Here is a 22,907-nt window from a genome sequence, read left to right as displayed (position 1 = left end):
TTAATTAAGACATGAAATTCAGAGAGCAGAGATAAATAACATGACCTAAATGTATATTTGAACCCAAGTATATATTTCCCAATTTATTATTTTTATGATAATTTATAATTAAGACTTAAAAATATGGAGAAATAAGTTTTTTGAGTGAGTATTTCTTTATTGTAATAGGATATATTTTAAAAATTAACAAGTAATTGTATTATATATTTCATTTCAAAATATTTATTAATTTCCTCAACGAATAAAATTATATTTATACTAATAATTACTCAATTTTTTTAAACTATATAAATATATACGAGTATATTATAAATAAAATTATTATTTCAATAGAAAAATAATACATAAATTCATTACTTACCAAATAACTGTCCAACCTAATTTAAAAATTAATTAGGTTTAAATTAGTAGTCTTGTATATAGTCGTTTGTCTAATTTATTAAAGTTATCAATAAAATACTTAAAGTAAATAATTTTCCTTGATTAAATTTTTAATAATCAAGAACTTTTGATATTTTTATTCTTATCAAAATTAGAGTAACCTTTAATTAAATTTGTTAAAGTCTAATTTTTTTGAGAAATCAGCATAATAATAAAAATTTTAGTAATTATTATAAAATATTACTATAATTATTTTTAACATACATTCTTTAAGTATGTAGTTATTAATATATGTATATATTTATAAATTAAGTATTACGTTTATTTCGTCTAAAGTGTTATGCAATACAACCCCAACTTTGAACCAATAATATGTGTAAAAAATAAAATTTATAATCTCATTACTTTCCTCTGAAAAATTATTTCTAATGCAACAATGCAATTGCATTAAAATAAGAATTAAATTTCAAAATCCAGTAATTAAACTGTTATATTTGAGTTCATAATATGATATTTTTCAACCCTTAGTGTAGTACAAAATATAATAATTAATCTATACACGGACTACACATATATAATATATTTAATATATAATAGATGTTTTTAGTCATTACATAATTTACTCATGCATGATACATTACATAGTGCTACACTACATCTTTAACTGATTAAAGTATTCCAAAAATGGTTTTGGAATACTTTACAAAATGTTAATCTACTACTTCGATCATCTAAACATGAAATACTTAAAAATCTAACTACTCGTCAAAATGTCGACGTCTATGCAACAAAAAAATACAATACATGCATTTTATTTTGTTCACATAAATTAAATAAGAATAACACTTATAATTATATTTTAGCGTTTAACACCAGCTTTAAAAATCACACATTTGATATAATTGATATAAAGGTATCATACATAGAGTCGTCACGCGATTTTTACAATAATAATTGTCCTCAAATTCCACTTTTTTTTTACCGATTTGGCCTTGTCTTTTCTCGTCTTAACGAATATTTTCATATTGTACAATGTATTATGTAAACTCTGAACAAAGGTTTTATAGCCTTGAAACATGTTTTAGTACATTAAGAGCATTCGTATCACGTATTACATGAAATTATCTGGGGTAACTTCTTTTTAATTTAATTTTTGGCAATGTTGATACTCTCATGAAAATTAACTTTTTTTGGTATAGTTTCATCTTTTAGAATAATATATTTACTATCCTATGTAAATTTTAAAGTATTCTGCATTTAAATAATAATACTTTCGAATTTTCTATACTTATATTATAAACAGTTATTGACGGCTATATATATATTTTAATTAAAAACCTTCAACTAATGATTTTTGACATTTATTTTAGTCTCTAGTTTTATATAATATTTATTATTTATATTAATTGTTGGTGTACATACTAAATGTATAAGTTTGAAATAATTTATTAATTAGTTTTATTAATTGTATACAATTAATGATAAACAGTTTATTTTTTGCTGGTTTCAAAAAGAGAAAATGCTCGGAGTTTGATAATAACATATTGTAAGAAAAGAAACTTTAGTTTTTATTAAAGAGTGTTACCTCTTCAGTCTTCAATGAATAATAAGTTACGAGTATTTATATAGAATATAGATAGTAGTTTTATTCAAAACTGAAGTAAAAATAAATTGTTCTTTACATTTCAAAATTTCTATTATTTTTAATAATTATCAGAGAAAAAATATAAAAATATCTCTACCACTTGAATTTTTGTTAAAACGTGAATTATTACAAATACAATACATTGACACATTACCTCTAGAATACCTGTTAAAGTGGCTTACTCAAGATTAAAAGGAGATTATAGACATATATATTGCATTTTTATTCTCCATTTAATTATGTTTTTATAGTATTTATACTATTAGGCAGAAATGGTTATAAATACTAAAATAACTACTAAACATTAAATATTTTTTATATAAATTATTTTACTGTAATTATTATATTATAGTATTCACTTTTTTAAAACTGCACATAGTTATATATACCTGTTTTGTTTTACATATATATATCCTTCAAATTTTAGTTGATTAAAATTCAATTTAAATATTTTGTCTATAAAATTCAATTATATATTATGTCTAAAGTTAAAGGTAACAGTGTAACACTAAATATTTTGTAGAACGACCTTCAATTTGAATCGATATTTTTATAAGGTGGGGACATTTTGTTAAACAATTTAAGAAAAACTCGTATTTTTAGCACTGCATGCATACGCATTACACGCATTTAAATACAAATGCTAACTTTTTATTATTACATCTTTGTATTGATTTTTTTTCTTATAGTATTCGATCTAAATTCAAAATTTAGTAGTGAGAGTTAATTAAAAGTTTTAACATAATATGCATTATACGAAAATATTAATTTCAGGTTTTTTAAATTTAAAATCAAACTACCTATCAGAGAATTAGTATTTAATGTTATTGACGTGAAACTAAATGTTATTTATGCTCATATAGTCATATTATATTGAGAAATATATTATACATTTGTAAAAACTAAAACGACATTATTGAAACCCTAGAAAAATAATCGTAAGAAGTTGGTAAATTAGAGAATTTCAATTACAGTCTGACAAAAACGAATTATTTAAATTTAAATTTCAACTTTGGTTAATTTTAAATTCATATAAATAAAAAAAAATTAAATTAATTATTCATTATCCAATATATTTTTTTAAAGTTTTAGTTCCAACCAAATCAATAATAAACAAAACATGTTGTTATGCGCATATTTATTTTACGACAAGAATTTTTTATTTCAATTTAATTTTACATATCTTAAGTTCAGATGGTTAATAAATGTCAACCAAGCTAAATTATCTTATGTTCTTTTGTGAATAATACATAATTATAAAAACCGTTTTTATCATATCATAATTCGGTACCTACTAATGAATTATCTTATTGATTTTTTTTTTTTGTTATTTATTTTACACACTAATCTGTTATTTTACCTGTACAAACGTCAGGTACCTATAGAATACAAAATATGACAAATATTTTATTAGAGATTTGTAATTAGAATAACTCAAATAAAAATTTAGAATTTTTGTATTAAAATATATAAAATAACTAATCATATTTGTTTATAATTTACCATAAAACTATTTTTTAAATTAAAATTAAAATATGAAAAAATTTATTTTACTGATAGCGTTTTGGAAAACGTATATTTTTTTCCCCATTAAAACATGATATCCGATTATAGTTTTGGTATAAATATCTGGGTAAGAACTTTAAATTGTAATACACTTCTTAGTTCTTAATGATTTAATTTTTTAAATAATAAATATGCATAAACAATCACAGTAAATAATAACCCAATCGTAACTTATATTATAAAAATGTGAAGTTTTGTCTGTTTTTACTAAGGCAAAGTAAAAGAATTACGGTTAAATTTTTTAAATAGGTGAGTATCTCTTAATGAAGTCTACCTAACTTTATATAACCAAATAAAATCATGAATGAGAAAATTAGTCTTTATAAATCTAATAATAATCCATAAGTAATATTCCATATCAATAATAATTTGCATCTATTGGCAAATAAACAAATAATATGTGACGTGATTAACTATATAGTTCAATATAAATGATATTAGATATATTTATAAATACCAAATGATTCTCCTGTGCGTACTGCTAAAGACCATATTTTAAAATTTATTCATTTTTATAACATTTATGGAATGACCTAAGGTGTAAAAATTTCATTTTTTTTAAACGAAAAACACCATTTTTATTATAAATTTTAAAGCAGTTAATTTTTATAAATTTTTATTAATATTATTATTCGAGATTTGAAATCGTGGTTTCTGATTAATTAACATGTATCGGTCCTTAGTAAGACCCTAAGTCTTACATAAAATATAAAATTGTATGTGTATAATAATTAGACTAGTATTTATTATACATACTAAGTTAATTTATAGATTACTTAAAAACGCCTTGAAGGGATCGATAATAATAATGGTTATATTAAATTTAACTAATACTTTAGGTATGCCAATAGATATAATAGGTATATAATTTCATGTATACTTGTTTAATGTATTTTCAGCAATACAATCGTTTAATCGTTTTTAACTATATACAATACTAATCAAAATTTAAACTGCGTTTTTTTATTCAAGTTTTTATAAATCTTTAAATATACAGTATAATAATAACTAACATAAATTATATATATTATGTTTCTAACTGTTAAATTGGAGAAGCCACCCACTGGTAACACACCTACAAAATGTATAAAATGCATCACAAAGTCGTTTTCAATATTAAGAAATATTTGTGCATCGTAGAATTATAATATAATAAATTATACCTATATCAATATTAAAGTTTCACAATTTCCATCAGACTATATTGATTCCTTAATAACTTATCAGTTAACAATTTAAATTTTAGTTCTTCTATAAAGTACTTTTTCTATGTTGAAACTTCAAGTTAGGCAACGTTTATTATCTAAAATTTTATTTCAATAATCTCTTATCAATTTCTGAATATATTATTATTATTATTAAATGAGAAACCAACACCTCGAATGAATAGCATCCACGCTCAATATAATATTATACGTAATTAGTTAAAATTTATAATTTTTTTTAATGAACTCGTTTTAAACGAATTTTGGTATGACTAAAACCAATATTGTATTCTATAGTTCTTGAAGAAAGAAGCTGACTGTGACAAGACTGATGACCGAAGCATTCAAGGGGAAAGCTCTTCAGAATACCGGAGTATACCAGATCCGGTAAGCACAAAATATTGTCTATTTATTTAGTCATTTACATTGCATCCATTCCCGTTATTATTAAATATATTAATATATATAATAAAAATCTAACTCAGAGTAGAAAATGAAAAATATTCATTTTTTTATAACGAGACTGAACATAATTTAAAGGGAAAAAAACTAGAACGAATTGTACAATTTTTTTTTTGCCATTTACTGATTTTATGCGGCTAAGAAATATTTAAATGCATTTATACAAACAAGTGCAGTCTCAAGAAGTTGACTTCAAAACAATTAATTATTATTATTACTTAATATAACTATGTAGGTTCATTTTATTTACTCTCCAAATTCTATAATTATCATAGGTACTTTAAGCGATAAATGTTGTAAGCTGTAAAATTTTTATGTTAATCATAAAGTGGTGACAATTTCAGAATTGGATTGCTCCGAACTGCAACTTCCATGATGATTTGTATGATGTTATTATAAACCTATTTAAAAATAATATGAACCATGAAAGGTATAAAAAAAAAAGGCATAATGATACTGTGCAAAACTTAATTCTTTAAGCCACCGCAAATAAATGATAAATTTATTATAATTGTGATTAATTATTTTAGTTAATTGTATAATTGCAATAATTATATTTTATGAACACATAAACGACATTATAACTAAACTTTGGTTTTCACTCAATTTGATAAATTTTAATGTTAAACTTCGACATATAATTTGAGTATAACATACATACTTAGCCATTCAACATTAATATATTTTTTGGTTCTGTTTGATTTCATTAACTTTGATACTTTCCAAAAATCATTATATTTTGTACAGTTAAATAAAATTATTTGTAACAACCAACTACAGAATTATCTGTCATATTTAAGTCCATAAACCTGTTGATGTGTCTTAAATTGTACGAATATACCCATGAATTAAAATCTTTTTTTTAAAATACACAAAAGAATTTCATGTAACATTAATATTCTTAAGATTTTATAATTATTTTATAATTTGTATACCGCTTAATCCTATTTAATATTGTTGAAAAACTATAACAATTCCATTATTGTAAGTCGGTGAAATTCTTTACAGAGTAAGAATCTACTATTTGAACGTTTAATCGTTAGTTCATTTTTTGTTTTTTTTTTGTCATTTTAATTTTAAATTGGTTAAATATCTATTTACTAAATACATTATCGATTATTATGATATACACCAGAGAAAGATTGTTATAAATAAAATACAATGTGTACTTATCACAAGCGCAATTGAGATTAAAATTCAACGGGAAATCTACGGCCCAATTCGAAATTGTATGATTTTAGTTTTTATTATCTTCAGTATTTTTCGAATTTTTTAATGACACCATTTAACAAGACTTGACAAGTTCTAATGAATACGCGGTCTAAAGAGAGCTTTATATAGTAGTTAAGATGGTCTTAATTGGTCCTCGAAAAGTAGTAAGAAACAATTCTCCACGAAACCGTTGCGGTCAAATAAGGAAAATTGGAACCTAAATTACAAACTGCGGGGGTCAGGCACCATTACCAACCCTAGTTGTGCCGTACCACCGATTGTTATTATAATTATTATATACGCTGCGACGAATCGACCAAAAAATACCAACTACGCGCAGTGGTATAAAGATTGTCAAAAATGTAACTGCGAAAAACTCGCCAAACCAGAAACGACCTGCGTTACGATTATTTCATTTAAATTTCGCATTTGCATAATACCACTGCTCTACCAATGTTCGGTACGGAAATTATAATCGTTAACCCGTGTGATCATAAATTTAAAAATCCGTGCGTTTTGTACACGTGTATATTTTTTTTATAATAATATTATAATACACTTAAATATTATATTGTGCGTTTTCTTAAACGAACGGTGTGCGCGGATTGGAGTTTTCGATCGTAAAATATTATATTATATTTTACATATATATATATATATATATTATATGTATGTATATATATATGGCCTGGCCGCACCTGTAGCCAAAACAAAAACGACAAAAAAAAAAAAACAACGTCAACTTCTTGTGCTGACACTATTATTTTGTCCTCCATGAGTATTATTTACTTGACAGTATATCAATAATATTACACAATTTTTTTTTGTTTTTTTTTTTTTAACTTTTTATCTCCTCGGTTTTTTTCCACACACCCTTTTACGTAAACGATTATACTAAACGAAATTTACCAGCGAAAAGAAGTTGATGAGAGTTATTTTTTTTTTTGTTTTTTTTTGTTTCGGTTACAGGAACGCGACGGCAGGACGACGACGACGACACCTACGCCAACGCCAACGACGCCGACACCGGCTACGATGACGACGACGACGGCTGCGGCGGACGCTATTGTCGCTTTGACCACGACACCGACGCGGTCGTACACATGCTTGTACTGCAACCTAACGTTCCCGCATCAGAGCAAACTGACGCGACACATACTGTCGCACAGCCTGGACAACAACCAACCCGGCGGCACGTCGTTTACGGACCCCGGCGGTGGCGGCGGCGGCACGACCGTACCACCGCCTCTGTCGTCGTCGGCGGCGCTGTCGCTGTCGCTGTTGTCCGCGTCGTCGTCGGCCGCCGCTGCGGCGTCGCTGCAGCAGGCGTGCGGCATCGCTGGCGCAATGGACGACGGCGTGGGCGGTACGCTATGCAAGTTTTGCGGCAAAACGTTCCCGGACGTGGCCACGCTGGTCGGCCACCTGCCCGCGCACACCGGCGACCGGCCGTTCAAGTGCGAGTTCTGCGGCAAAGCGTTCAAGCTCCGGCACCACATGAAAGACCACTGTCGCGTGCACACCGGCGAACGGCCGTTCCGGTGCGCGCTGTGCGGCAAGACGTTCAGCCGGTCGACGATACTCAAAGCGCACGAGAAGACGCACTACCCGAAGTTCACGGGCCGACACCGGTTCGTGTCGTCGCCCAGTCCCGAAGAGGAGCCCGGAGGAGGCGGTGGCGGCGGTGGCGGAGGAGGGATGTTAGTTGGCGGCGGAGGGTTGGGGAATTTCGGAGGCGGAATGGCGCAGGCGGTCGCGACGATCGCGTCCGCCGCCGTCAGACCGTTCGACTTGACCGTCATCCAGCATCATCATCACCACAGGCACGGCAGCGGGTCACCGCCGGCCCCACCGCCGCCTCCGCCCACGCCACCATGACGACGATTGTTTCCTTATAGGGTGTAGTGGAAATGGGGTCGCGCCAGTGGCCGTTCTCTACGCTCAGAGTCATATACGATATACTATTATATATTTTGTTACGTTGTAATATCCGTCATATATTATTATTATTATTATTATTATTATATAGTTATTAACTTATTATTATTATTATTATTATTACGTCGTCTTATTCGCTACATTATATCCGAGATAAACTGAAGACATACACCGCCATGACGATTCGTATAGGTTTTCGTAGGTAATTGTTTTGAACGTAAAAAAAATTAAAAAATTAACAAATTAAAAAAGTTGAACTACCCGAATTCGAAAAATGCCGTCCGATTTGAATCTATTGAAATTCGTGTCCGGCGGCCGGTGCGCTTTCGCCCCCGTGCACACGATGACATAGTCCTATAATATACGGCTATACACTCACTACTATACGTATTTATGTCGTGTACGCGAACCGCATTTCGCATTTCGTGTATTTTTTTTTTTATTTTTTTTTACACGCTTTGTTGCGTGACGAAAAACAAAAACGATCGCCACCAGAACGTTTAACGGCTTCGCCTTCTCCTCCTCCTACCACCCCCCCCGCCCCATTTATTCACCCCACTCGCCGTCGTCGAATGTTAGGATCGTACGCGAAAACTGTTCAAATATTTTAGGTTAGAATCAATACCACGCGCCGCGCCGTCATTCATGCATGCCTCATATTATTATTATTATTATTATTACGTACACACGTATAGCGGTGCCCTCGTCGACTTTCGTTCTGTGTCGGCGGCAAAATTGGCCTCGGTCAACAAATTGTCGGGAAGACATGGCCAATAGGTATAATAACAATAATAGTAAGGTAGGTACGATATGCGCACCGTTAAATACCGACGGAATATGAAATATACCTATATTTCGTGCGCAGTGAAATAGTCGACTGGAACGCCTTCGCGCCGGTAGTCGGGGCGTCCTGCAGTACTTTTTACCGAAATCGGCCGCAAATAAATTGAATACGTGTAGCTCGTAAAATAACACAATAGATCATTCGTGGTTTTTTTTTTTTTCTCGTTCGATAGGTATACCCGTCATAATTAATACACGCGTTATTGAATTGTTTTTATGTCCCCCCCCCTTTTGCACCGATGTTTGATTTATTTCGGACATAAAGTACGACAAATACACGTGATACATTCAACTGATCATTTATCCCATTAGATATTATGTATTCTTATCTTTACCACGTTTGGCAACAAAACTAAACAGCCCGTGATTGCCGTTGTTGGATCCCGAACAGACGATTGAATCTGTACGTGTATTATTTAGTGCATATAGCTCATTGCACGTCCCGTCCTCTTTCGCCTCCGTGAGCAATAGCAGATCGCCGTAAAGTTCTCAATTAAAATGTTAACAATAATAAACAATAATCACTGTTTTTAAAATACATTTGATTTGTATTGAAAAGCGTTTTCATACACAAGCCAGATGTTCTCTTTTCACGCGGAATTGACAGAAGTTTAAAAGAGTTGGACGCGCATCATTTATTATTACGCCGACACGAGGACATTTTATTCATCCGTGCATTGTAATTATTTTAATACTCTCATGAAAAAAATACTCCTTTTTTACGTTCGAACTAATTACCTTTGAAAACATTACATTCAGCTAGAGCCCTTGAGTACTTCTAACATTAGTAACAATTAACGGTGTGTATAATTGGTTAAGGATTCAAAAATCAAGAGAACATTTTTTAACGTATTTAATTTCGTTCATCATTATTATAATGCTCTAGCGCCTATTCATAAGTCAGTAGATTTAATTTTCTGTGATATGCATGTATATAATAGAATTTATATATTTATATGAATAATTAAACAATATCTAATTTTAAATAACAGAAGTAGGCGTTAACATGGACCAGTACAGCTTATTAATATAACATTCAAATGTACTGACATTAAAATTTCGAATCTGTTTTATTATAATATTACTAGTTCCGCTAATGATGATAAAATATGGCGTTAATAACATTGTTATTGTTTATTTTATTTATTAGTTAACCAACCAAAAAACTACTTTACTCTCATTTGGTTTTTTTAGTTACTATCGAATATTTAATTATACGTATTCAATAAATATAAATACAATTTTGGTTTAATTCTCGGATTCAATTTTTTAAATCGTTTTTCAACGAATTCAGTTTAATTCGTTCGTCCATATTTTAAACTTTTAAATGATACTCAGAATGTTATAAAAATCCAGTTCATCGTTATAAATTCATCATACGTGTAATTTAAGAGTATCGCAAATATTAACCTCATAAATATTTACATATTTTCCCGAAGACACGTGTGCTCATAAAAGCTTGCGTAAGGATCAAAATATTATATTTTCTAAAAACATTTACTATGATAATATATTATATACGTTTTACCAGTCATGTCACCGTTTTTTGTTAATTATTGGCACTCAATCGCAAAATATAATATAAGTCATTTAAGCTTTTTATTTATTATTTGTTTGTTAAAATCTATGTAACACGTGTGATCAAATTTTCTCATTTTCATAAAATTATTATTATTATTATTATTATATAATTAAAACTATAAAGTAGATTAACACAAAATGTGCGTATTGTCGAATTCTATACCAGAATGAAAATAGCGAGATGTGAAGGAACAAGAATGTGATATTTTTTCGATAGTTGATTAGAATAATATATTGTATTATATTACTGAATAAGATTTCTTTTTAAAGATATTATTTGTACTGTACTTAGTCGTGGAATGTATCAATCTATACAAAAAGTATAGCATCAAATAATAGTTTTATGTTTTCGAATAATTAATATATTAATAAAAATGAATAATATAATATAGGTACCTACACCATAATTAAAATGATTAGAAATTAGGATTATATTTAGTGTTTTATTAGTTATTTGTACATAACAATACCAACTAACTTAAATTTTATATAATAAAAATATTTTTCTTTAAAATAAATGATAAACTTGTCAATAAGGATGTATCAAATCCGTCTCATATATATAATTTCATAATATGTAGTTAACAGTAAAGTTACTAAAAAAAAAATTGTACAATTTTAATGGCAAGTCTCAATTTATTGTTATGGTACAAAATACAAATGTCACTATGTGAGGAAATTATCTCAAACATTAATGTTTCATGATTTAATTCTATTCAGTTTGTTGATGGACCAAAACGAACGTAACATATGACCTGAACTCGAACTGAGCAGTGGTATTTTTAAACGATATATATATGGCCATATGGGCTTAATTTTAGGTTAGGCCATGGTCGTCTGCGATTACCGTGGGTTAGGATTAAGGTGTTCCGACTGTGATAGGCTACATATGTATGGTATTTAAAAGATTTGTTATAAAATATGTAAACAGGGGATTTGAAAGACATACTCTTGATGCTTTGTAATCTTCGTCATTGCGCGCTCCTAACCAAACAGCGCTCTAATTCTTATCACTACATTTTATAAAGTTAATATCTAAACATAATAATATAAGCTCAGAATTACTACCTACGTAAAGGAAGAACATTCGATAACGATAACCAAGTCATGTAATGCTCAACTCGTATATACTTTTTAGCTATAATGCGCGACCAAAGTCGGCTATTTAACTTTACGATATCATATATTATTATTATTATAGTATTATATGTTTCGGGTAAAACCTAAAGACATGTGGTATTTAAAAAATAGCGAAGTTTACAAACACGAAGGAGAGTCTTTAAAAATCTCCTGCGTTTATTAAGTATCTTTTTGTTGTTAAATCGATTAAGTTTTTTTTTAATTTTTGAAAGATCTTTTAATACATTTTAAGCATTTATATTTGTCACCAAAATCATTTATCATTTTCAGAAGCACTTATGCACACTATTTTATTTTTATCTAACAGCACAACCATAATGTTTCTTATAATGTTACCCAATTATTAACGTTGTGGCCCAATGCAAAACGTTTATGTATAAGATTAGGCAGTATTTGTATTATGTAATGAAAATTCATTTTTCAATAACGCGTTCGACGACGATGATGATGTGAACCCCGAGTAGCGTATAAGAAATAATTTTTAGTAAATGTGATAACGATATAAGTGAGAACATCGATTATTTTTTATTATTAGGTGCTAAAAACATTATAAGATTAGCTTTTTGTGTATTTTATTATAGTTTTTTTTTCTGTCAGTGCAATATACGTATATAAAAAAAATTGCTAATGTACGAAACAACAGAGTTTTTATTTTTTTTTTCACATCCTACATCATACACACACACATTATACATATTACAACATGCGTTGAACATCTAAACATTTTATATACTCCGCTATATTTATGCTCATCAATACTGCTACTATCGACTTGCAATATAAAATATAATGTGTGTAATAAAATTCGTCCATTGCGTATAATAATATTATGGTTTCCGGACAACTGGCCAATTGTATCCATTATATACGCCAGTCGTTTTACGTTAACATTGATTGATTCGTGTGTGTATTATGTGTGAAATAGGAAGTTTGCTTGGTGGAAGGGGTGTTCAACACGTTGGCCGCATACAGGTCGCAAGTTTCCGTTCTACAACAAGGATTTTCCGCTTTCAGTCGGTTCTCGACTCTGCCGCCCGTTTACAATACAGGTAAAAAAAAAGAATAATAATAATAACCCTATACACAGAAAAATACTCTAAACCTAAACGGTCGGTGGATTTAATCGCTGACCGCTGTCGTATATTATTATGTTATATGTACATGGTATTTTACCGGTATCGAGTTCATATAATATAATAATATATCTAATAAATCATACGGTTCTAATGTATTATAATAAACAAGTACTACAATAATAATTCTTAAAATTTCACTATTATAATATGATTGTCATTTCTAAGCAATTAAAATTCTATAATTATAAATTATAATATTATAATATAAATCTCAACTTAAAAGTCACATTTTAAATAGTAATAATACACCACCATACGTATATATTATGTCTGTAGTGTATTTTATTTTTCGCGTTTACGGTTATACGCGTATAAAACAAAAAACGTTTGAAACCCAAAACAAAATTTTAGTATAGTGAAATTTATTTTAACATGTAATATAGATAGTTAATATAATCTAGACGAGCTAGACAGTGTTAATCGTACATCTATTTAAATTAAAATTTCAGATAACAGTATATAGTTATTATAGGTAAATATAGATAGGCGTACGTTAAATATTCGCGTGCGACGCACTGACGCGTATTTGAGATAAGTGTTTTCAGATAAATTTGCGTATCATTAAAAGACGCGCGTCTGACGTCGAACGAATCGAGTCGAAATATACAGTAGCTCATCGTCTCTTGTGCGTAAACCTACGTTACTCTACATATACATAGGTACTACCTATATTCGTATATCTGTATGTATCCATGCAGTCTGATCAGATAGACTTTGACAAATATTCAAATTCCTATCTAGTGTTCAATATTATTTCAGTATCTCTAATATATATATATAAGCTAGATATACGTACCGCACTTCGACTTTTTAAATTTATATACAAAAAAAAAAATCGATAAAAGTCATTTTCTTTCCGATACACGAGTCATTTGTAAGCCATCGACGAGGTATATTTTCATCTATTACATTCAGACATGCAGTCACACAGATACTGTCATAACTTTATAAAACGTTATAACCAGTTGGATGTATTAATTTGATTTTATACGAAAATATAATATATAACACGTACATCTAATAATATACAATTACTGGCTAGTATAGGTAATTACTATAGTAACACAGACGCGCGCGTTATATTTTAGCTTCGCGTTGCAAAGGCGTACAATAAAATCCTACCGTGTATAAAATATAATATCGTTACGTAACGTTTGGAGTTTCGATGAGATCAATATATGTATATGCCATACTTATGTCTTAAATACAATAATAATAGTTGGGTGTATTTGTGCGCACAAAATTTTTGAAAACAATTTTCTATCCTTGCTTAAGACTTACACACTCTTCTTGATTTCTTAACAAGCAAATCGAGAAAATTATTACGTAACTGGCGTGTTATAAAGAAACAAGCGACAGAAAAAACAATAGCAGACGCGTTTTCAACAATACACAAGCTGTGTGTATTTTGATTTATAACAATAATCACCCTACTAACGAACACAGTTCCGACGAATATATATATATATATATAAAAAAAAAACCTGTCACGACACTTGTTACGCAACTTGTGGAGGGTGTTTAAATTGGCGCGGAATAGTGTAAAGTTTTATTTATTTAATATTTAGTTATTATTATATAATTTAAAGCTATGACGAATGAATCGTCACATTATAAAACTGAAACACTAAACCGAGCTTAGTTTACCACTTTAATGTTTATAAAAAAAACACTAACAATAATAAAAAGAAATGCAATTTTTAAATGTCTTACCATTTTTATTATAAGTATTTTTACTTTTAGTTTGATGACCCTAATTTTTTGTTTCGTGCTCTAGCAGAATATTTTCTTATTTTCAAAAACGTCACTGCATAAAATATATTAATATAATAAAATATTGAGTCAATAGAGAAGAATTAAGAATTTTTATTTTCAGTGAGCTAATAACAGTAGAGTAAAAACTCGTATCTTCCCTTTTTCAAATCACTATTCCTATTATGAGGGACCATCCACATAAATCATAGGTTGGAGCTAAGCAAGATAGGCAAAGAAGGCGTTCTAAGAAATTATTTCAATTTTAATTATTATTAATTTCTATAACAATTATTAAACCACATAACTACCTACCTACCGGCTACCTGAAATGCTTAAAAATTATATGTTTATTATATTATAAAATACGCTTTTTAATTTTTATATTTCAGGTGCTACATAAACATTTAAATTATTCAATATATACATTGAATAAACTAAATAACTAAGTACCAAAGTTATAAAATATTTTTAATGTTGATTGTTTGGTACTTACGTAGTTACACATCTTGTTTGTGTTCAGTACAATAAATTATATCTAAAACTATAACTAAACTTTTTTAGGTAAACATTTAAAACAGTTTGAAAACTCCATCAAATATTTCATTATTGTTAAATATAATAGTTTTATTTTCCTGATGGATTTTTGGTCATAAAATATACAATGAAACCGCGATCAGTCGAAATACAAGAAAAATGTAATCAAACTCAAATATTATAAATTTTAATATTGCGTCATTTAAAAATTTTAAATTCTATAAATAATTTCTTAATATTTAACAATATTATGAATATACCTATAAGGCTATAACGCTACTATAATGTCAATATAAAGAATTACAAGAAAGAAATAAAAGAAGACATTTTGTATATGAAAAAACTATAAAGGGTTGGCGTCCGTGATCACTTAACCTAACCATTGCATAGATAGAACATAAATTTGAATACCTACTATATGCTTTTACATAATACAGTATCTGCACAGAATCCATATATATATATTATACACGACATTTGGCGTGTAAAGTGCGTAAGCTATTTTGTTTAGATAATACATTTGCCTTTAGGGACAAATAATAGACGCATACACGAAACATTACGAATAATATTTTGAATAAACATTTTTCTTGGGATTACGGAATGTCTTTATGGATATACGTTTAAATTAAATTTAAAATAAAAATAAAGTTTTCATTTTTAATAATACCATAACATGTCTATATTGTATTCTTCCATCGTGTCACTTACCTACCTACTGGCTACTATACATAAATCGATTTGCTTTCAACCTAATTATACCGTTGTCGACAAAATAAAATATGAAAAAAAATCAACTATTTTTAGTCCATCAATTATCAACCCTCAACAATTATTATAAATAACTAGAGACTATAGATTAAAATAAATAAGTGTTTGACATTTTTTTATTGACGTTTTCAAACAAGTAACCTGCTTTAGAGCATAAAAACCAAAATATTAGAATGGCTGCTAAAAAAAAAAAAAAAAACGTTGACAACTCATGTACAATACACCTAAACTTAACTATTTTTCGATTTAAACGAGTACCATCAACTTAATCTTGACAAATAAACTTGATTAAAAAATACTCACCCTATTAGAAATCTTATTACTATATAGTTTAGTGCTCTCTGATGTATACAAGCGCTCAACCTTTGTGAATTACGTTGATAATGTATACGGAGTAGTTCATTTAAGATTTAACTATATACATTTATTTAACGCCAATTTTACGTAATTTTGAAAAAAAATGATAATAACACTAAATTTTAAGAAATATTTTCTTATTCTAGTAATTTAAAATTTTTTTTTTGCTTCACAATCGGATGCAGAACATTCTTTTAAAAAATCCGATGTATTAATATTGAATATATTTTAATCAATCATCTATGTTCTATTGCAGAAAAATCAAACACAATTATAATGATAAGAGTACAGTTACACAGCAATATAGGGATAGAAATCTTGCCTGCAAAAGTCACGATGCTCTAGAATAACTCGACTCATCTAAATTCTAAATGCTTATATTAATAAAAAAAAACCTGTTCAGTATCCGAAATACATCAACGTTTTTAGTAAAGTATTTTGCTTCCGGTTATGGTGTTGTTTGTTGGACATTAAAAAATAGATTGCTTTGTAAAAACTTCTACAGTACCACGTTTTTATAAATAAACAGTATCAAATCACGATGACGTTATGCAAAAGACTTATTTCATTTTTATTTTTTCAAAAACCACAAAAATCGGCTATAGGACCAAACTCCGTTTGGCGAGAGTGTAAATATAAAATATATCTGCCCGCAACCGTTTGTTTCGACAACGCGTAACAATGTGGCGTGCACGCGCTCGTGTGCATGTGTTTTGTGTGTGCAGAAACTTCCGTGTCGCTGTACTCGGTGCTCCAACAACAAGGGCTGATCGGGCCGTGCGTGAGCTCCAGCGACGAGGTGGCCAGCCGGTGCCTGATCCGGTGCGCCATTTGCCTGGCGGGTTTCCCGTCCACGTGGCTCCTCGAACAGCACACGGCCCTGCAGCACACCGGGCAACCGGTGCGCGGTCACGGCGGCGACGGCGGCGACGAGAAACCGTTCCAGTGCGACCAGTGCGGCCAGAGTTACCGTTACCGTTCGGCCTATCTCAAACACCGCGAACAAAACCACAGGGCCCGCTTGCCGGCCGACAAGCTGTTCACGTGTGACATATGCGGCATGCAGTTCAGGTGAGTCCAATGGGTTTTCGCTCGCCGTTATAATTATTATTATTATTATTACTTTTTTTCGCACGCCAAAAGACGCGCGTGACACCGTTTGACCGAACCAGTTTTCGCGTCGGAAACCGGTCCCCCGAGTCGTACGATATAATAATAATAATAAAAATAATTGCGATCCGTTTGGGTACCGCAAACGCACATGTCGGCGAATCGCACACCGGTTGGATAATATCGTACTCCGTCCGGTTTTTACCTCTCTCTCGCGTTCAACATTATAATCTATTATGCTGCAGGTATATACCTCTCTATTACCTGTATAATGCACCGCGCGGTTTTATTACTATCATACTATTTCGCTTAATCTCGTATACCGAACAATGTTGTCCGCGGTACTGGTTCGACTCCTATTCGTAGTCGTTCTGCAGAACACCGCCGCCACCGGTGCTCTATAATTTTCGTTCTCGAACTAACGTTCGTTCTTGTAACCATCGCACACTTGGAGCTCCTCCCCCCCCCCTCTGCAGATGTTTACGGCCGTGTGCCAACTCTAGATATTACGATAATAATATATAATATATAATATACAAATTAAACGCTAAAATATTATAATACGTAGCCTTTGACGGTAACGAAATAAAATATTCGTAAACGCGATAAAGTGTCCACGAGGATTATGCTAAGTTGATTTTTTATGATTACAAATGATATTATTCTCATTCGTTTAAACGATATTCGCGCACATAACACGTTTTATACAAATCATTGCATGTACATAAAATATGAATAATATAATATACAACTGTGATAAATTTTCGACATTATTATGGTACTTACGTACGATACTTTTTGAATGTGCGCGACACGTTTGATTCTGTATAGACATGTAAAATACCAAACTAAATTGTTCGGTATCATTTTAAATTTAAATGTTTAAATATGAATTAAATAAGTTTGTGGCGCGTTAGGGTTGACATTATATTATATCGCATAATAGCGCGGTTACTACAATGCAAGTGCCAAATGTAGCCGGTCAGAGTACAGATTTTAGTTACGTATGATTCTATTACTATATACGGTTACCGCGAATGCGGTATTCACCATTGTGTATATATAGGTATATAATATTGAATAGATTTACAACGATATCGGCGTTAGTATTGAATATCAAATGGTCCATGTCCAGTCATTTGTTATTGATCACAACTAGTGATATCGGAATAAAAAAAAACTTCATTAAACCGTTCAATCTTCTTTGAAGTCTCGATAAAGGCACCCATATGACAATAGATATAGAAACCATCATGATTATCGTGATAGTTTTTACTCTTATTACGGTTTTGCGCCTTGACATTTTTCTAATGGTTATTGTCAACCACGGGGACATAGGCGTTTCATTTTACGGATTGATCGATCGGGCCTCGTACATTTCACAAGTACAATAAATTCGAATATTCACCACACATTATATGTGTACGTACTACAACTACTGTAATACGACTATATGGACATAAGCGTGGAAAACGATTAGGTCTGGAGTAGACACTTTTCGAAAAAAAATCGTCTAAATGATAGTATATATAGCGATTGCGCACGGCCAAAATTTTCCAAACTAGGAATTCCAGTTGCTAAGTAACTGATATCAAAATTTATCAAAAAAAGATATCAAAATTATTTGACTGATAGCAAAACAACAAATGATCATGAACGTTTTTTACCATAGACAAATTACTTTTCTACTCGCGTTTGGTCGATCCATGACATCGACTTTTTATAAGACGTATGAGGCCATCAGTACAAACGGGAAATTTGCAATTTTTTCGAAATTCTGTCTTTTCTGTTTTTTTATTATTATATGATAATCTGACGATAAAAACAATCGTACTGCGCAATATTAAAACGATTACAAATTTAACGAGAACCTTAATATGTCACGAGCGTCGTAAGTGTGCGTACATGTTGTGTGTGTTTTTCGCAGGTATCTCAAGTCGTTCAAAAAGCATCGGCTCAACCACGCGCTGGAGAGGCTACAGCGAGACGTACCGGCGGCCGTGACGGCGGCGCACAGTGACGACAGCCGAGACGTGCCGGCGACACCGACCGCCGCTAAGTCATCGTCGTCCGACAGCCAGGTGACCAGCACGAACGAAGTGGTGTCCGCAGTGGCGTCGGCGGCCGGACAGCAGAAGGCGTCCGGTGACGCAGCCGCCACTTCGCCGCCGTCGCTGTTCAACATGCTCAGATCGAACGCTCAACGCACAGCCGCCGCTGCAGCCGCCGCCGTGGCTGGGTCCACTCCAGTGGCCGTTGTGGCCGCGGCGTCCGCTGCCGCAGCTGTGACGACGGCCGCCACCGCCAACAACAACAACGGTAATGGCATTAACAACAACAACAACAACAGCCGAGACGCCAAATCGTTTGCGTGCCCGTTCTGCGGCAAGTGCGTCCGATCTAAGGAAAACCTAAAGCTGCACGTGCGCAAGCACACGGGCGAGCGGCCGTTCGCGTGCCTGTTCTGCGGTCGCGCGTTCGGCGGCAAGAGCGATCTGACCCGACACCTGCGCATCCACACCGGCGAGCGGCCGTACCACTGCGAGATGTGCGGCAAGTGTTTCGCCAGGGCAGACTACCTGTCCAAACACCTGACCACGCACATACACAACAACCATCAGCGTTGAACGCCCTGCGACTATATATTATAAATATTATAGCTTCAATATTCATACCATCGTCGTGTATATGACGTGTTGTTGTTGTCATCGTCGTCGCCGTCGTCTTTATAATTAATTTTATTATTATTATTAAAATTATTATTATTATTATTATCATCATCATTATTATTATTATTATTATTATTATTATTATTATTATACTAATATTACTCGATCTAGAAATATACGACGCGTGGCCCGGCGCCATGGTTCAAAACGGATTTCCTCTTGGCAAATACGTCTTTTGATTTTCTACTCGTTTTCAACGCGTTGTTCGTTTCCGGTGGTCTGTTTGTAATCGAATGGTCTTTTTTTTTTTTTTTTTTTTGTAATTATTATTTTCTATCTATCAATACATTTTGCTATAAAATATTATACGCCCGACAGTTATTGTGTCGTCGACGTCGGTCGATTTGGTTTCTGAGCGCCGCTCGGAGAAAAGCTCAATTTTTTTAACGTGATTTTATATATACCTATATTAAACAGCACCGCCATAATATAATAAATAATATGTCCGGTGATTTTTATTATCATAAATTTTTTTTTAATTCGAAACGATTGATACCGACCGATAACGTATAACCGACGTGTAATGTCCGCGATCGTATATAATTATTATCTTTGCCATCCGTTTTGAACCATTGTCGTCGTAAGGAGGAAAAATCGAACGTCAAAGAACGACAGCGGCCTATAAATATTTTAATAACATTTTATTATAATAATAATACAAAATATTTTAATATTTTAATATATATATATATATAAATATAAAAATATATACGTGTATATATACACTACGTATATATCGAATCCAACTCAATTGTACACACGAAAGATAGCAACAACAAAAAAGAACTAAATTATATAAGTAAATATATAATTATAATTCTCTAGTCATATAAATTAACGTTTATATTTCCTTTGAAAAAATCAAAATTGTTTTTGTTTATGTGATCAGACGTACGGTTTGTTTTTTATTTCGTAAATCGTCGTGCTTTTCTCTTTAAAATGTTTGACATATTTATATTGTTTTAATTTTTGTTACTTTGTATATCTATAAATACGTTTACTCGCATATTCACGGTTAAATTCGTTCGCGATTTTCTATGTGATAATTTTTATTTTATTGTATTTTTTTTTTTTTTTTTTTCTATAAACCTGTATGTGATAAATGTGAAATTACATTACGATAGTGATTGGGGGCGTCACAAACGAAGTCGAGTGTCTCGCACAATCGTCGTACGTCCCGGAGTGATGTGTTATAGAACTCGACAATTCGACATTTATATTTTAACGGAAACATATTATTATTTAGATTAGGATTTATTCAATAGGGCTTTTATGTATTTGTATTTTTTTTTTGTCTCTCGTAATAAGCATATATTTATCTTGAGAAATTGTCAAGGAAATGTCATGTGATTGTATCTGTGATAGAAACGGTTAGGGAAGTGATATGTATTAAAACGTCGAACCATTAAAAAAAAAAAACAAAAAACAAAAAAACAAAAAAAAAAACAAAAATAGGGAATATTATTATAATAAAGTATATTATTGTGACTGCGATTGTGATAACATATATAGCAATTTGTTACCCATATTGTTACGTCGCGAGTACGGGTTATGACCAGATAGATAGGTGTTATAATTAATGATAAGCAGAGACGAGGACACGGGTGATAATAATGGTATGTGTAGATGTAAGTTTGTGAATTTTAATAGCGAACGAATTGTAATAGTGAATATATTATATGTAATATTACATATATTGTGATGTGTTATGTATAATAATACATACGATATTTCTATGAATGTATTATTATGAAGGTATTGTAGAGTGTTAGAGTGTTTTGTACTATCTGAAACAGTATAATATTACAAAATATTATGATGTTATAATAATTATTGCTATTTTACTATTATTGTCAATGATGTGCATTTATGATAATACGATACGGATAATAAATAGACTGAGATTTGGGTGGCCAGACCTGAGCCAGAGATAACATGACATATGTAAACATATAGGACATATTATATATTGTACAATTTAACTAAGAAGATAAATATTGCTCAAAAACAGTATTAAAACACATAACTCACAAATCTCAAACACACCGCGTATACATAATTAATTGATAATTATAAATAATAAATATATTAATTGTAATAGTCAAAACTCGTAACTGTAATAGTACAATTTTTTCGTAAAATGTTTAATTATTAAGCTTTTTTACAGCTCTACCTCATGTTTATATAATGTAATAATATATGTAAAACAGTACGATATTTCACAAATACTTGTAACAAAAGTACAAAATAGCCAATTTTTTTTGTTAATTAACTCACCTCTTTATATATTTTTATTTATACTTAACCTTAATAACTTATTATTATTTCTTTTTTAAATTTTTATTAAGTTTATATGTTTTCCATCAGTACCTCCGTTGTTTTTTTTTTTTTTTATTAACTATTATTTTAACGACGTATAAAAGTGTATTGATTCTGTACAATTCGATAAAAGGAAAATATATATATTAAATATAAAGAAATGTATTAAACAATTTTCGAAAATTTCCAAACATAAATAAATTTTGAAAAAATATAATATACT

The 22,907-nt window shown here is 30.7% G+C and overlaps 1 protein-coding gene across 5 annotated transcripts in view; it reads left to right on the top strand.

Moving 5' to 3' along the window:
• Positions 1-22,637, top strand: part of LOC113550367 (protein bric-a-brac 2-like) — a 33,767-nt gene extending 11,130 nt beyond the window's left edge. For 3 of the 5 annotated variants that reach the window (XM_026952132.1, XM_026952133.1, XM_026952135.1), the window contains exons 3-6: positions 5,095-5,184; positions 12,899-13,022; positions 17,252-17,597; positions 19,564-20,263. In XM_026952132.1, coding sequence (XP_026807933.1) covers positions 5,095-5,184; positions 12,899-13,022; positions 17,252-17,597; positions 19,564-20,263 — 1,260 coding nt within the window. Of the gene's footprint in view, positions 1-5,094; positions 5,185-7,440; positions 12,577-12,898; positions 13,023-17,251; positions 17,598-19,563 lie in introns of those variants that run through there. The other 2 variants (XM_026952136.1, XM_026952137.1) reach the window with 2 other exon arrangements.
• Positions 22,638-22,907: the final 270 nt, after the last annotated feature.

Source organism: Rhopalosiphum maidis, chromosome 4 (genome assembly GCF_003676215.2).
Source record: "Rhopalosiphum maidis isolate BTI-1 chromosome 4, ASM367621v3, whole genome shotgun sequence".
NCBI classification, from domain to species: Eukaryota; Metazoa; Arthropoda; class Insecta; order Hemiptera; family Aphididae; genus Rhopalosiphum; species Rhopalosiphum maidis.
The sequence above is the reverse complement of the archived record's forward strand: the minus strand, read 5'-3'. Positions and strand labels throughout refer to the sequence as shown.